The sequence below is a fragment of the Vicia villosa genome, linkage group LG6 (genome assembly GCF_029867415.1).
Source record: "Vicia villosa cultivar HV-30 ecotype Madison, WI linkage group LG6, Vvil1.0, whole genome shotgun sequence".
In the NCBI taxonomy this organism is placed as follows: domain Eukaryota; kingdom Viridiplantae; phylum Streptophyta; class Magnoliopsida; order Fabales; family Fabaceae; genus Vicia; species Vicia villosa.
The window spans coordinates 151,904,707-151,918,259 of NC_081185.1; the positions used below are offsets into that span (position 1 = coordinate 151,904,707).

Genomic DNA, 13,553 nt, shown 5'->3' on the forward strand with positions numbered 1-13,553 from the left:
TTGTTTGGGGGACTGGATTTTATGGTGGACGAGTGGAAGCAAAAGTCACTCAGACATGATCATCCTCGAGTGTAGGAGTAAGTGGAGTCTCCCTTGCGACATTAGGACCATTGATTGTTGCAGCGTTCGTCTATACGACGTTACATTGAGTAGATGATCAAGTAGCTTTCCATGTTGCCATGATTTCACGAGTTTAATATTCAAACGGAACATAGATCGAATGTTTCCCTAATTGTAGTGAAGAGGAGTGGTTTCTCGTGGAATTTCGAGGGAATTAGATGACGAATTCTTACAGACAACGTCACGGTTCCATTCAAAAACCGAAATAATTACTGATTGGGTGAAATGGGATTCAGATGCAGTGGGGTGTGCTTCTGATGTGGTAGAATAGAGCGGACCAGCAAGGTTAGCACTTTAATACCCAAGTCAGTGAATGAATGAGAAGTAGTTTGATAGTGAGAGTGAATATAATATTTGTGTTTGGCGCGTGCAGTGCTTTATATAGTTGAAGATGTTAGAACTGCTTCCCCTTAATCCATCGCTTTGCAAATCACTTTCTAATTATATCCAACAATGGGAAATTGGCAAGAAATCGCAATTGAGTATTCTATGCTTGAGCAATGTCGCACCTATTTGTCGCACCTTTTCTCACTTTGCTTGCGACTGGACCTTGATGTTTGGGCCTTGTGAACGACCCTAAGAGAGAATAAGACTCGTTACGAATATTTGTCGTGATTTTCCTCCAAACGTGTGGTAAGTGAAAACAAAGAATTCAAAGTGTGTGTTTGGATTGACGGTAGACAAAATTGATTTTAATAAAATTGAGTTTAGTAGGATTGATTTATGCTCAAATATTTTTATGTAATTGTGAGTCGAACAATAAATTTCAGTGAAAAAATCACATTTAAGCTCAAAAGATACAAATTATACCTTAAAGTAGAATCAATTTTAACTTAAAATACAAATTATACTTAAAAAAAAAAAAATCAAACATTTTCAAAATCACTACAAAATCAATTCTCCCTTTCTAAAATTATTTTTGCATCTTCCAAAACCAAATAAAACATACTAAAAGTGTTTGTTAATCGTGACAAGCAATAAAGTGTTAATATGTTTTATATACGTTGGATGGAGGATCTGCGTATCCTTTACTAAAAGTGGCCTTTATTACTCTATATCAATATATTTTGCTTATCCAAAAAAAAAACTTTTCCAATAGTTCATCCTCACTACGTATATAAAAGCGCGTTTAGAAAATTTTCAATTTTTGGCAGACCTTACAACACTAGTGTACAATACTAATAATAAAATAGTACTAAAATAAAATCCTTGTATAATTAAATACTGATAAGTACAAGTGTACAATACTAATAATCTAATATTACTAAAATAAAATCCTTGTATTATTAAATACTGATTAGCAGAAATACTTTAAGGTATAAGCAGTTAATTTTTTTTTTATCAAATATGTACTTTCTTGGAAATTTTGTCGAAAATATGATCTAACTTCATCACACAAACTAGCCGTGTCCTATTTGTACACTTGATCACATATGTGTGTTGAAATTTTTATAAATATAGCCACTTTTCTCAACTTATTCGCATCACTTCTTATCACTCTTCTTTTCAAAAAAAAAAATTCTTATCACTCTTACTTGAGAGATTATCTTTCTGAGATCTGGAAAAGTAAATTACATAATTTTGCGATGGTATCAAAAAAGCAATCTCGTAAGATTCCTAGTCATGTGCCGAAACGGAATCTTGGTGTTACAAAACAAGCAACAAATAGGTATATTAATATATATACTTTGGTGTTTGTCATCAGTCATCACGTATTATAACTTTCGTACATTATTTAATGTTTATTTTTTATGCAGAGAAAAGATTAATGAAGGTGGAAAATCTGGAGCCAGATCCTTAGAGTTGCGTTTTGATAATGATGATAAGTTGCCAGATACAACTTTTACTAAAACCAATATAATTCAAAAAGATGAACCGCTTCAAGTTGCATTATTTGATGTTAGATCTAAGTCAATAGTCAACGATGGTCCTTTCTCTTCAATAAAGATACAGATCTGTCCTATCAAGAGTGAGTTTAAATCTTGTGATGATGAAGATTGGACTGAAGCTGAATTCAAGGATAATATCTTGCGTGAAAGAGAGAATAAAGAGCCATTGTTGGTTGGAGATAGGTTTGTTACTCTTAAAAATGGAGTTGCTTCTATTTATAAAATCATGTTCACTGATAATTCTGGATGGGTGAGAGACAAAAAGTTCAGTTTGGGAGCAAAAGCTATGAAAAATGGAGAGATTATTAAGGAAGGTAGAAGTCAGGCTTTAATTAGGGTCAAAGATGGCAGAGGAGAATGTGAGTTTTATTAAATGTTGTTCACTTCTGTTTTGTTTTTTGTTGCTGTGTTTTTAAAATGTCTTTGTGTTTGGTCATTGAAGCTTACAAGAAACACTATCCTCCATACTTGAAGTTGAAGGATGATGTGTGGCGTTTGAAGAAAATAGCTAAAAATGGACCGTTCCACAAGCGACTCCGTAACAACGAAATTCATAATGTTAAGGATCTGTTGAGGTTACTCATAACCAATGAATCTTCACTACGTGAGGTAAGTAATTGTTTGAAATTACTTTTTAAAGTGAATCAACTCCATGAGATGAGAGAAAAATAGTGAGATCTTCGCGTATAATGGAAGTACTAATTGAATGTTTTTCTGTTGAGATGTAGAAATTTGAAAAAATTCAGAACAAGTCCTGGTCTGATATTATAGAACATGCCCGGTCCTGTGTTGTAGATGATTACATGCTTTACAGCTATGAGATGATTGGACAACCGGTACTGCTGCTGTTCAATGTGATCTATGAACTTGTTGCTGTCACATTTGGTGAACAAAAGTTTTATTTACCAGATGATCTCACACTCACACCCATTCAGAAGGTTAGATATTAATATGTAACGTATCTTTTATTACAATTGAGTTAAGGATAGTTTAGTATATGTTTTAATTTATTATATATTTTTCTTTTTTTTTTATACAGAATTTGGTAAATATTGTGAAGAAAGATGCATACAAAAACATTGAAAATTTAAAAGCAATTGATGAGGGTATATTGAACTCCATAAGCTTAGAAGCATGTATAAAATCAACACAAGAAGAAGATCTGCAACATATTGATATCTCTGCAGCAAATGTTAATGATGGAGTACAAAATGTTGAAATGAATATTGATCTGGTGGAAGACATAGGAGAAATACCAGAAAACAATTATGGTCATTTAACAGAGAATCTCACAAATGTTTCTCCTCTTTTTACAACTTGGGAGCTAGATAATGATGTTGTATTTTATAATTTTGATGGAGATGAGTGGAGCCCTTTAGTTGATTTCCAGAATCCTAATAAGAATATTACATCAAACAGTGGGAAACCAAAAGCAGTGTGGTGTAAGATTCGTGCTGTTGTCAAATGGAGAATATCAGGGAAAACAAGAGTTGCAGCAGCTAGCGTAGAGGCTATGTAGCACCGACACGTCTGAAAAAAGACGTGTCAGTGTCCGTGTCGGTATCAGACACTTGCACCGATATTTATAATTACTTTAATTTATTCATTTTTTCAAATTATTACTGATGTCGTTGTGTCAGTGTCGGGGTTAAATTTGGGGTGTCCGTACTTCATAGCCTGGAGGAATGAAGATTTGTTTTATTTTAATTACTAGACTCGTGTTGTTTTATATTAACATTTGTCTTATGATATGTTTTGAGTTAGTGTTTTCTGAAGCTTATGTTGTTTTATTTCAATTACAGGAGGCTGTTCATAGTTTAATTAGTGCTAACATAATGCATAGAATGTTGTCTGTAAAATAGTTTTGTACATATAATTCAATTTACAATGTTTATGGTTTGTATTTCATGTTAAAAAGTTTATGTTTATGTAATATTGAACAAACAAACACATATCATATAATATTTTTTTATTTGTTTAAAGTCGAGTGGAGGCAAAAACATTGAAACACTCATTATATTGAAGTAACAAAAAAAAAAGTGTTGTGTTAACAGGCACTCTCTCATCTAAATAACGTATTTTAATCCTTAATCCATCTCTTAGGTAAATTAAAGTCACTAATTCATGTAAATAAGACAAATGGAAAATATGATTAAAAAAATCTAATAGGCAAGACAACTACAAGATGATCCCACATTGAGTGTACTAATTTACAAAAGTCACAAGTTCTGTAATAGAGCATTTGGTCGGTAGTGGAGGGAACGCGGCATGCTTGATTTTATCCTACAATGACAAAAAGAATGTAATGCAACTTTAGAGCATATGAATCTCGTTGAATTTTATGTTTTTGATGCCCTTGTCTCATCTTTTACACATAATCAATCATACAATTTTAATTAATTAAAAATAAACAAAATATTTGTTCTCTTCATAATCACAACCACCTCATGAATCTAATTAAAAATAAATAAAATTTTAATAAATTAAAACTTTTCTCTTTTTTTATTAGTTGTTCCTAAAAATATGAATTTATACTTGTTTCCATGCAAGAATTTCTCTAATTGAGGTGGAGTTTAAAGTGGAATTTTTCACTATGCTAGATTGAACACCGATAATCTATGCTATTTTTTTCAAAAGTTAATTGTGAATCCTACAAAATAGTGTAATACCCTATTTTTGCCCATTTAGTTTCTTAATCTGATGCATAGAGAAAGACGATAAAAAAAAATTGTCATTTTGTATATTCATTTTATTCTCATTATTTTATTTTGTTAATTCGGAAAAAATCATTAAAATATGTATAGCATTATTTGTTCATTTATATTTTCTATTTCATTTAAGAAAAAAAAATGTATCTATGTTTGCATCTTGTTTGGTTTTATATTTAATAGATATATTTTGTTTATTTTATTAACCAGATTTATAATTTTAATTGAAATTTAATTTAGATTTTAATTTAAATTTTTATTAAAATTTAAATCATTTTTATTTTGTTGTTATATTTTTATTTTCTGAAATTTCTTTAGGTGCCAAATAACAAAAAGAATTGAAGGCGCATTATTCTTAGCCCCATGTTATTTTGATCCAAGCCACTTGAAGTCATTAAGTCATTTTCATTCATTTGTAAGCCATGAAAGTCATTTTCTTGAGTTGGCAATTGTTTTACTTCCATTTTTAGTTCTTACAACATTGTACCTCCTATGAGTGTTGCACAATATTTTGACCATGCCATGCTTCTTATATTTGCTAACCAAAGGCAGTGGCGGAAATAAACTAAATTTTTTAGGATAGCCGTTAAGATATATTAAAATTATAAATAAATTTAAAAGAAATAATTTATAAATCATTTAAATTGTAATTAAATTTAATAAAATATTAATAAATTATAAATATATATTCACAACAATAGTGACAACGATATTATATATTTGAGAAGGATTTTAAATGGATTTCAATCATGTAGAGATTTTGAGATAGATTTGAGACTAATTATATAGTTGTTGTTTATTTTACTATATTTTAGAAATTTTATTTTAAATTCATGTGATATATTGAGACGGGTTTGAGATAAATTTTAATTATAGAGACTTTAAGATAGATTTTAGTGAAAATACAAAATTATTAATTATTTTATTATTTTTTAAAAATTCTATCTCAAATCCATATAAAATACTGAGACGAATTTTTAGACGAAATCTCATTTGTGTATATAGACTTTGAGATGGATTTTAGACATAATGTCAAAAAAAAAATCAATTATATAAAGTATTTGAGATAAATTTTAGACAAAATACATAATTATTATTTATTTACTATTTTCTTTAAAAATACTTTCAAATCGGTATGAAATAATGAAATGGATTTGAGATAAGTTTCTATTGTGAATATTAAATATATAATTAAAATCATTGATGATTGATACAGTTTAAAAAAATATTAAATATAATATTAAATTTGTTGATGATTGATACAGTTTTAAAAATTTATCTTTAAGAAAGAAAATTTATTTAATTTTTTTAAATAATACGTAATATCGCTTATAGAAATAAATGTAACATAATTAAGAATATCAATATTAAATAATTAATTGAGTTGAATAATTAAGAATGATGATTGAAATTCTGGTATCAGATATAAGATGTCGAATGAGAGATCACGACACAATATCTGAGCACTTTATCAGTTATGAACAAGTATATGACAGCAGATAAAATAGTGCAGAAAGTAAAGAACACAACGATATGTTGACCCAGTTCAGAAAACAACCTTTCTACTCTGGGGGCTACCAAGTCAGAGATGAAACCAACATTCGATAGTATCAATTCGAAGTCAAACTCCCCGTTTACACTCCTCACTTAATCACTACCCTTCCTATGGCTTCTACCTAAGACTTGCCTAGGTATGAGGCCCTCCTCAAATCCCTTTAATCACATAACCCATGTGACAAACTGCACAATAAACTAAACACAGAAGACACTCTTCCAAGACGCACAATTCTCAATACATCACAACTTATGAGAATTGACACATACTCTCCTTGCTTAAAAGCTTCAGAGATCAAATATTCAACACCTACAGGTTTGTGAATGAACAACGGAACTTACAATCAAATAAGGATTCCTAGAACCCTAAAAATACAAATACATCCCTTATGTTTATAGAATAAATCTCGACGGTACTGGGCTTCAAAAACGCAGCAAAGAGACTGCCCAACATCTGCTACTTGTTCTCCAAAAAAACTAGGTCTTAAATCCACACTTTCCTAAAGTATCTCCAATTATAGAAAGTGTGGAAATATCTTGATTTGAATCAATCTTGGATAACACATCAGCTAATTGATTATTCCAGAATATTTTGTAGCTGAACATAAGATACTGTAGCAATTAAAAATGCGATCCACTTGAAATATCAGCTCCTGCAGTCAAGATGTCAAACCACGCATGTTGAGACATCTTGTTCGACATGTTGAAATCTGAAAACTGCAATCTCTTCAGCATGATCCTGCTAAGTTTGTTTTAACAAAATGCATGTCAACCTTAGAGAAATTACAATCTCCCCATTTGGCACATTTTGGCTAAAACAACCGATAAACCTGTCATCAGAAATACAGCAGCGGAAAACCAAGCACTAGGGGTTAGCATAATATAGAACTTTCAGATCAGCTCCCCCTCAAAAGTTACCAACACACACTAGAAAGAGAGAACAACTCCCCCTCAACACGACACGACACACAAGGACACAGAAGAGAGAACAACAAGGACTTCTCCCCCTTGACACGACATAACTACCCAACCAAAAAAAAGAAATGACTCTAACAACCCAATAACGACCTAAGGAAAGAAAGACACATCTGCAAATGGGACAATAATGGAATTCTAGTGGTGCTTTGTTTAAGTCTACACAATTCAAACAGTGGGATCTGGGGATATTTTAATTATTTTTTGGCAAGGTAAACTTGATTTTAGATGCCACCTTAGAATTTGCAATTAACTTTATGAAGGCTTGTTTATATCACAACCTTGAGGACATGGTTGATTTTAATGGGAGGAGTAATGTTATGATTGAAAATGGCATATGAGGAAATACACTTCGCATAATATAATTGGTTGAAGCAAATGGACTTGTGGCTAGTAATCTTATAATCAAGGAAGTTTGGATTATGCATAAATAGGAAATGATGATCATTAATGGTAGGGAAGAAAATTGATGAAGTCTCTCCTCTCTCTTTGGTACTCTCTTGTAGAGTAATCTTGTTCTATCTTTTCCCTAATGCTTCTTTTGTACTAAGAACATCAATTATAATTAGGTTTTCATCTATCAATTTTACTTTTAATTCAATAATCAATTTTCAATTATCAATCTATCACATCTTCAATTTTGGGAACCATAACATAAATTTTTGGCTACAAAGACATAATATATGCATGTATGCATTACTTTTTCAAACATTCGGTAACAGAGGCAATACACCTTTGAATCATCTTTCAAGTTATAACATATAACAATCACATATGTTAAACATAAATCTCCAGCTAACAACTATATTCACCATCGTGTTCATCAAATTCTTGAAATCAATCAAATTAGTTTCAGATTTTGATCCAATTAAACTAAACCAACAAATTCTCATGTTAATTCAAACACAAGCAGACTTAAATCTCAGTTAATATCATATTTAATAAATTAATAAACATAAAATAAATTTGAAATAAAACTCAAAAGGGGATTAGGGTTTTTGCGTTTGAAATCATCTCTTCTTCGTTCAACACAAAATGGTGAACGACATCACCTTCTTCAAATCAATCTTCGCGACGCCGACTTCCCTTCGCCTCATCCCTTCTATTTCAGATTCCGCCTCAGTATTTCTCGCTGTCGATCTCATCTCTCGATCTGATCCCATGTTCTTCTTCTGCTTTCTCGTCTGCCTCTCAAATAAAAACAAAAAACAACAATCTGCAAAGCAAGCGAGATAAAGGTGTTGTGAAGTTGTTGGGTCCGTTTCAAGAGGCTAACCAAAACCACGACGATGTCAGAGGCACTCAGGTAACTCTTTCTCTACTTCACTTGCTCTTTTATCTCCGTGTCTCCTTTGCTCAAAATTTCAGTAACCTATGAATTTTTAGTTCTGTATTAGGGACTTTGTGTTCTAATGGTAAGAGTGAGTCCAGTTTCAAGCGGTGTTGAGTTTGTTGAAGAAGACAGAGGTGAGTTCGGTTTTAACGAGCAACAAAGTGGTGGAGGTTGTTTTGGTGTGGTGAATTGATGATGTTGTAACTGGGTGAATAAATGGTTCAATTGTGTTGCAAGTGACGATTCGGCAAGCAGTGGTTCTGCTTACTGAGAATGTACAAGGGCAAATTGGACATTTCAATAGGGAATAAACACATTTGGCATTACTTCTGAATTAAAAATAATAAAAAACCACGCCACATCAGCATTTTAAGTGGTGTGGCCGGACTAAGGGTGAAATGCAGATTTTTTTCAAAAGTTAAGGTGATCCATGTGACTTTTTTTACAGGGATTTTTCATAGAGGCTCTATATGACAAGGGAGTAAATAGGTATTAACCCTATATATAACCCTTATTAAAAAAATACCAATTGAAATTCTCACTCACAATTACTCTCTCTACATTCTCTAAACTTCATCTTCTTCAATTAAACCTAATTCTCCATCAATTCATCTTAATTGATTTTGTATATTCTAATAAATAAAATAGTACCGTAAGCACGTTTAGAAACCAAGTAAATCTTCAATTTTCAATTTTTTTGGCATTACCCTACACTAGTGTATAATACCAAAACTGACAAAATAAAATCCTCGTATTATTAGTGATAAGTAGAAATACTTTAAGTTTTAAGAAGTTAAATTTTTTTTTATCAAATATGTACTTTTTTGGAAATTTTGTCGAAAATATGTGCTATTTGTGCACTTTATCACATATGTACGTTGAAAAATTATATAAATATAGCCACCTATTTCTCAACTTATTCACATCACTCCTTATCACTCTTCTTTTTAAAAAAAATAAAAAATCTTATCACTCTACTTGAGAGAGAGAATATCATTCTAAGATCTAGAAAGAACAAATTACATAATTTTTGCGATGGTATCAGAAAACCAATATCGTAAGATTCCTAATCATGTGTCGAAACGGAATCTTGGTGTTACAAAACAAACATCAAACAGGTATATTATATTCTTATGTTTTGGTGTTTGTTTGGTTTGTAATAATTACTTAAAATTTTAATCATCTCCATTATTGTTTGCAGTGGCCTTAAAAAAATGAATAACGCTCTAAGGATGAAAGATCACGATTCCCTCCTCATGGAATTTTCAAGGTTTGTTTTTCATATCAAAACTATCAACATACATCACGTATTATAATGTTTATTGTTGATGCAGAGAAAAGATTAATGAAGGTGGAAAATCTGGAGCCAGATCCTTAGAGTTGCGTTTTGTTAATGATGATAAGTTGCCAGATATGACTTTTACTAAAACCAATATAATTCCAAAAGATAAACCACTTCAAGTTGTACTATATGATGTCAGATCTAACTCAATAGTCAATGAGGGTCCTTTATCTTCAATAAAGATACCAAATTTACTTTAAATTCAAAATATATTGTGAAATATGTTTGAAGGAAAGAAGTGAATATGTTTGTTCTTTTTTTTTTTTACAGAATTTGATAGAAATTGTGAAGAAAGATGCATACAAAAACATTGAAAATTTAAAAGCAATTGATGAGGGTACATTGAACTCCATAAGTTTAGAAGCATGTATAAAATCAACACAAGATCTGCAAGGTTATGTTGAACCATTTATCTCTAGTTCAAATGTTAATGATGGAATGCAAAATGTTCAAATCAATGTTGATCCAGTGGCAGACACTAGAGAAATACCACAAAACAATTATGGTGATTCAACATATGTCGTCATTCCTGAGCCAGATTATGATGTTTCATTTGGTTATTTTGATGGAGATGAGCTTAGCACTTTCTTTGATTTTCTGAGTTCTGATATGGATATTAATGGAGATATAGGTTAGTTAAATATAAGTTATAGTGAGGTAGTGTGGTAGTAGTATATAAAGTTGTAACCATCTTATTAGAAGAAAGATACTTTTCTCTTCTTCCTTTCATGGATGTCATGTTTCTTAACATGTTATCAGAGCATAATTGATATCTGTCTTGAATACAATTTTCGGTTGCATTTTCTTGAATACAATTTTCGGTTGCATTTTCTTGAAAAACTAGTAACAAACTCGTGCATACGCACGAGTTCAAGTCTGTTACACACATTTGTTTACATAATATATTTATTTTAAATAGAAGGTTAAAAAAGAAAAAAAAAATTAGATCAATAATAGATTTTTTCCCGTATTCCATTTTTTAATAAAAAATATTTGGATCATAAATATCATTTTTTTATATATAAAAATATATAGATTAATAATAGATTTTTTTCACGTATACAAATATTAATTATTTTTTTTTGGTAATATGGAGGGCAAAAGCCCAAAGAAAAGAAAGATTATAATAAGGTTCTCCAAACAATGGAGTTTTCTAGGCCTAACATGTGTCACTTGTTATGTATGAGGGGGTGAGCTAGAATCAGTTTCCCATTTGTTTGTCACTTGTGATTTAGTTTTATCTACGCGGTGTAGGTTTTCCAGTGGTTGGGGTAGCTAGTGGTTATCGCTAGGGATCTTAGCATTAATGAATTTTTTCTCTCTCTCTATATGAGGTATGGTGAGGTTAAGGTTGGTTTTGCTATGATTTGGCATATGGCTATCTGGACTATTTTTAGTGTTCATAACGACATCGTCTTGTCTGGTTCATCAACAAACATGAAAGTAATTGAAGAAAAGAGCATTTTCTTGCCTTGGAAATAATATCATGGTAGATAAGTGGTGAATTCATGTTCTTTCTCTAACTATAATTAGAACAATATCATATATCTTAATCAATAATGGTTCGAGAGTTTGTCGTTTATTTTAGAGGTCGGAGTAGGTCTTGTCTTATTTTCTTCTTTTGGAGGTATTTGATACATTGATGGTGGTCCTAATGGTTGGAGATCTACCTTGTACCTTTTAAGGGTGGAGCTTTTTGTTGTGTGGATTTTTTCTTTGTCTTGTCTGTCGGGTGTTTTTTTATTGCTGAATCTTTTGTTGGCTCTATCGGTTTATGTTTTTTATAAGTAGTTTGCGTTAGACATATCTTATGCTATCCGAAATCACATATTTTACACTTTATTGGGTTATTACTTAAATAAAATACTTTGTCATTAAAAAAAATAGTATATACATGAATATTACTTTAAAAAAATTAAAATTCATTTGTATCGCTAAAATAGTACGTGTCTTCGTATTTATAATTAGCATTGAGAAAATATCTCAAAAAATGTTAATATTTCTTCAAAAATCTAAAAATATGTAAAACTATATCATACATGCTACATTTAGTCACATGGTAGTTTAAATTGAGAGCTATTTATTTATTGGTGACGAATACTACGGGTAAATATATTGACAAAAAAATAAAAAGCAACACGTTGATTATTATGAGTTGTGTCTTTCAATTCTACTCTTATTCGAGGTTAAGGAAGATGTCTCCCTTTAACCACTATTTTATCCTTTCTCTCAAAAAACCACGTATAAAAGATGCTTAACATTTTAAACCATTAAATTTTAAACTCTCTTTCTTTCTACCTCTCTCTTAGAGAGATAAAAGGAAAGAGAGGGAAAGAGAAACAATTTATCAAGAAAAATAAATATTGTCACAACAACAAAAATATAGGGTTGAGGGATGGAGGGGTTCCAATACCGGTTGGCTCGATCAACCGGTAACAACCTACATGATATTAATGCGAGAAGCATGAAAAACAACGATTTGTGGGTTGGGAGGAACATTAACTCTCCATCTTTATACTCTAATAATAACCATGAGACGTCGCGAGAACGTCCTATGGCAAAGAAAAAAAGGCCATCATGGTGGAATGATCCAGAAAGAAAGAGAAAGAGAAGAGTGGCTAATTACAAGTTTTATGCAGCAGAAGATAAATTCAAACGTTCTGTGAAGAAAGGATTTCGATGGTTCAAAATCAAATGCATCAAGATGGTAAACAAGTTTTAAATGGATTTGTATATGTGCAAAAAATGCATGAATGGGATTTGATATTCATCATTATAATCTTTTATATCTTTATCCATTGTTTAGAGATATGATTGATTCTCCACACACAAATTTATCAGAACTAATTAATTATGTTTATTTTAATGTCGCTAAACTTTCATGTCTTTCTTTATGTAGAATTATTTACCCCTTTTTGAATTAGTAATGTTTCATTTTATATAAATACTTGTGATTTATGATTAATATTTTCTCATGATGAATCCTTAAACTAGAATATATATGGACATAATTTGTGACCTTTTCCGGTAACAAAATGACAATAAATGCATCTTTAATAGTAATTACATTTTATTGGAAATAGTGGGAGAATGCTCTATTGTGATTAATCTCATAGTATTTTGGATTATTGATGTTATTGTTCTGGTCGGAGCTTGATGTGACCTTTCTTAAAATGTGTGTTCCTTCTTTTGTAAAACGTTTCATTTTCTAGTTCACACGCTATGGAATAAATATCGATGGTTTGACATTAAGATTTAAGATAAAATTTGTATGATTGAAAAAAGAAAAACAACTGAATTAGGACAACTAATTTCTTGACTTTGGCGATTGTTGTGGGATATATCAAATTTTTTAAAGATAATTAGTTGTTGATTCTATTAATGATTGAGTGTAAACCTAATCGATCAACCAATATGATTAGCCTTATACAAATTTAAATTGAACAACCATTACATACCGCTTGTGATTCTTGCTTAGCACTAGTAAAGAAAACATAATCATTTAAAACCTACTACTAACATTATAGATTCTAACAAACCCTATTTGAATTAAAATTAAATACTGCTTAAATTGAAGGGAAAAGCTAACATGTGCCCCAAGGGCACAGGTTAATAAATTATTTATAGAAATA

At 30.8% G+C, this 13,553-nt stretch overlaps 1 protein-coding gene across 2 annotated transcripts; it reads left to right on the forward strand.

Moving 5' to 3' along the window:
* Positions 1-1,547: 1,547 nt before the first annotated feature.
* Positions 1,548-10,636, forward strand: LOC131612793 (calmodulin-binding protein 60 B-like). 2 transcript variants are annotated; one of them, XM_058884539.1, is made up of 5 exons: positions 1,548-1,789; positions 1,878-2,368; positions 2,452-2,618; positions 2,738-2,947; positions 10,192-10,636. In XM_058884539.1, exons 1-5 carry the CDS (start codon positions 1,554-1,556, stop codon positions 10,555-10,557), a joined length of 1,470 nt encoding a protein of 489 aa, XP_058740522.1. In that variant the 5' UTR covers positions 1,548-1,553; the 3' UTR covers positions 10,558-10,636. The 2 variants fall into 2 exon arrangements, with proteins under 2 accessions (XP_058740522.1, XP_058740521.1); XM_058884538.1 differs by lacking the exon at positions 10,192-10,636 and adding an exon at positions 3,049-3,930 and having other exon boundaries at positions 1,559-1,789.
* Positions 10,637-13,553: the final 2,917 nt, after the last annotated feature.

Excerpts from the sequence above, each read along its gene's own strand:
- LOC131612793 (XM_058884539.1), top strand. The coding sequence starts at position 1,554 with ATGTGTGTTGAAATTTTTATAAATATAGCCACTTTTCTCAACTTATTC. Across the intron at positions 1,790-1,877 it reads ACAAAACAAGCAACAAATAG|AGAAAAGATTAATGAAGGTG; the intron begins GTATATTAATAT and ends TTTTTTATGCAG. Across the intron at positions 2,948-10,191 it reads CACTCACACCCATTCAGAAG|AATTTGATAGAAATTGTGAA; the intron begins GTTAGATATTAA and ends TTTTTTTTACAG.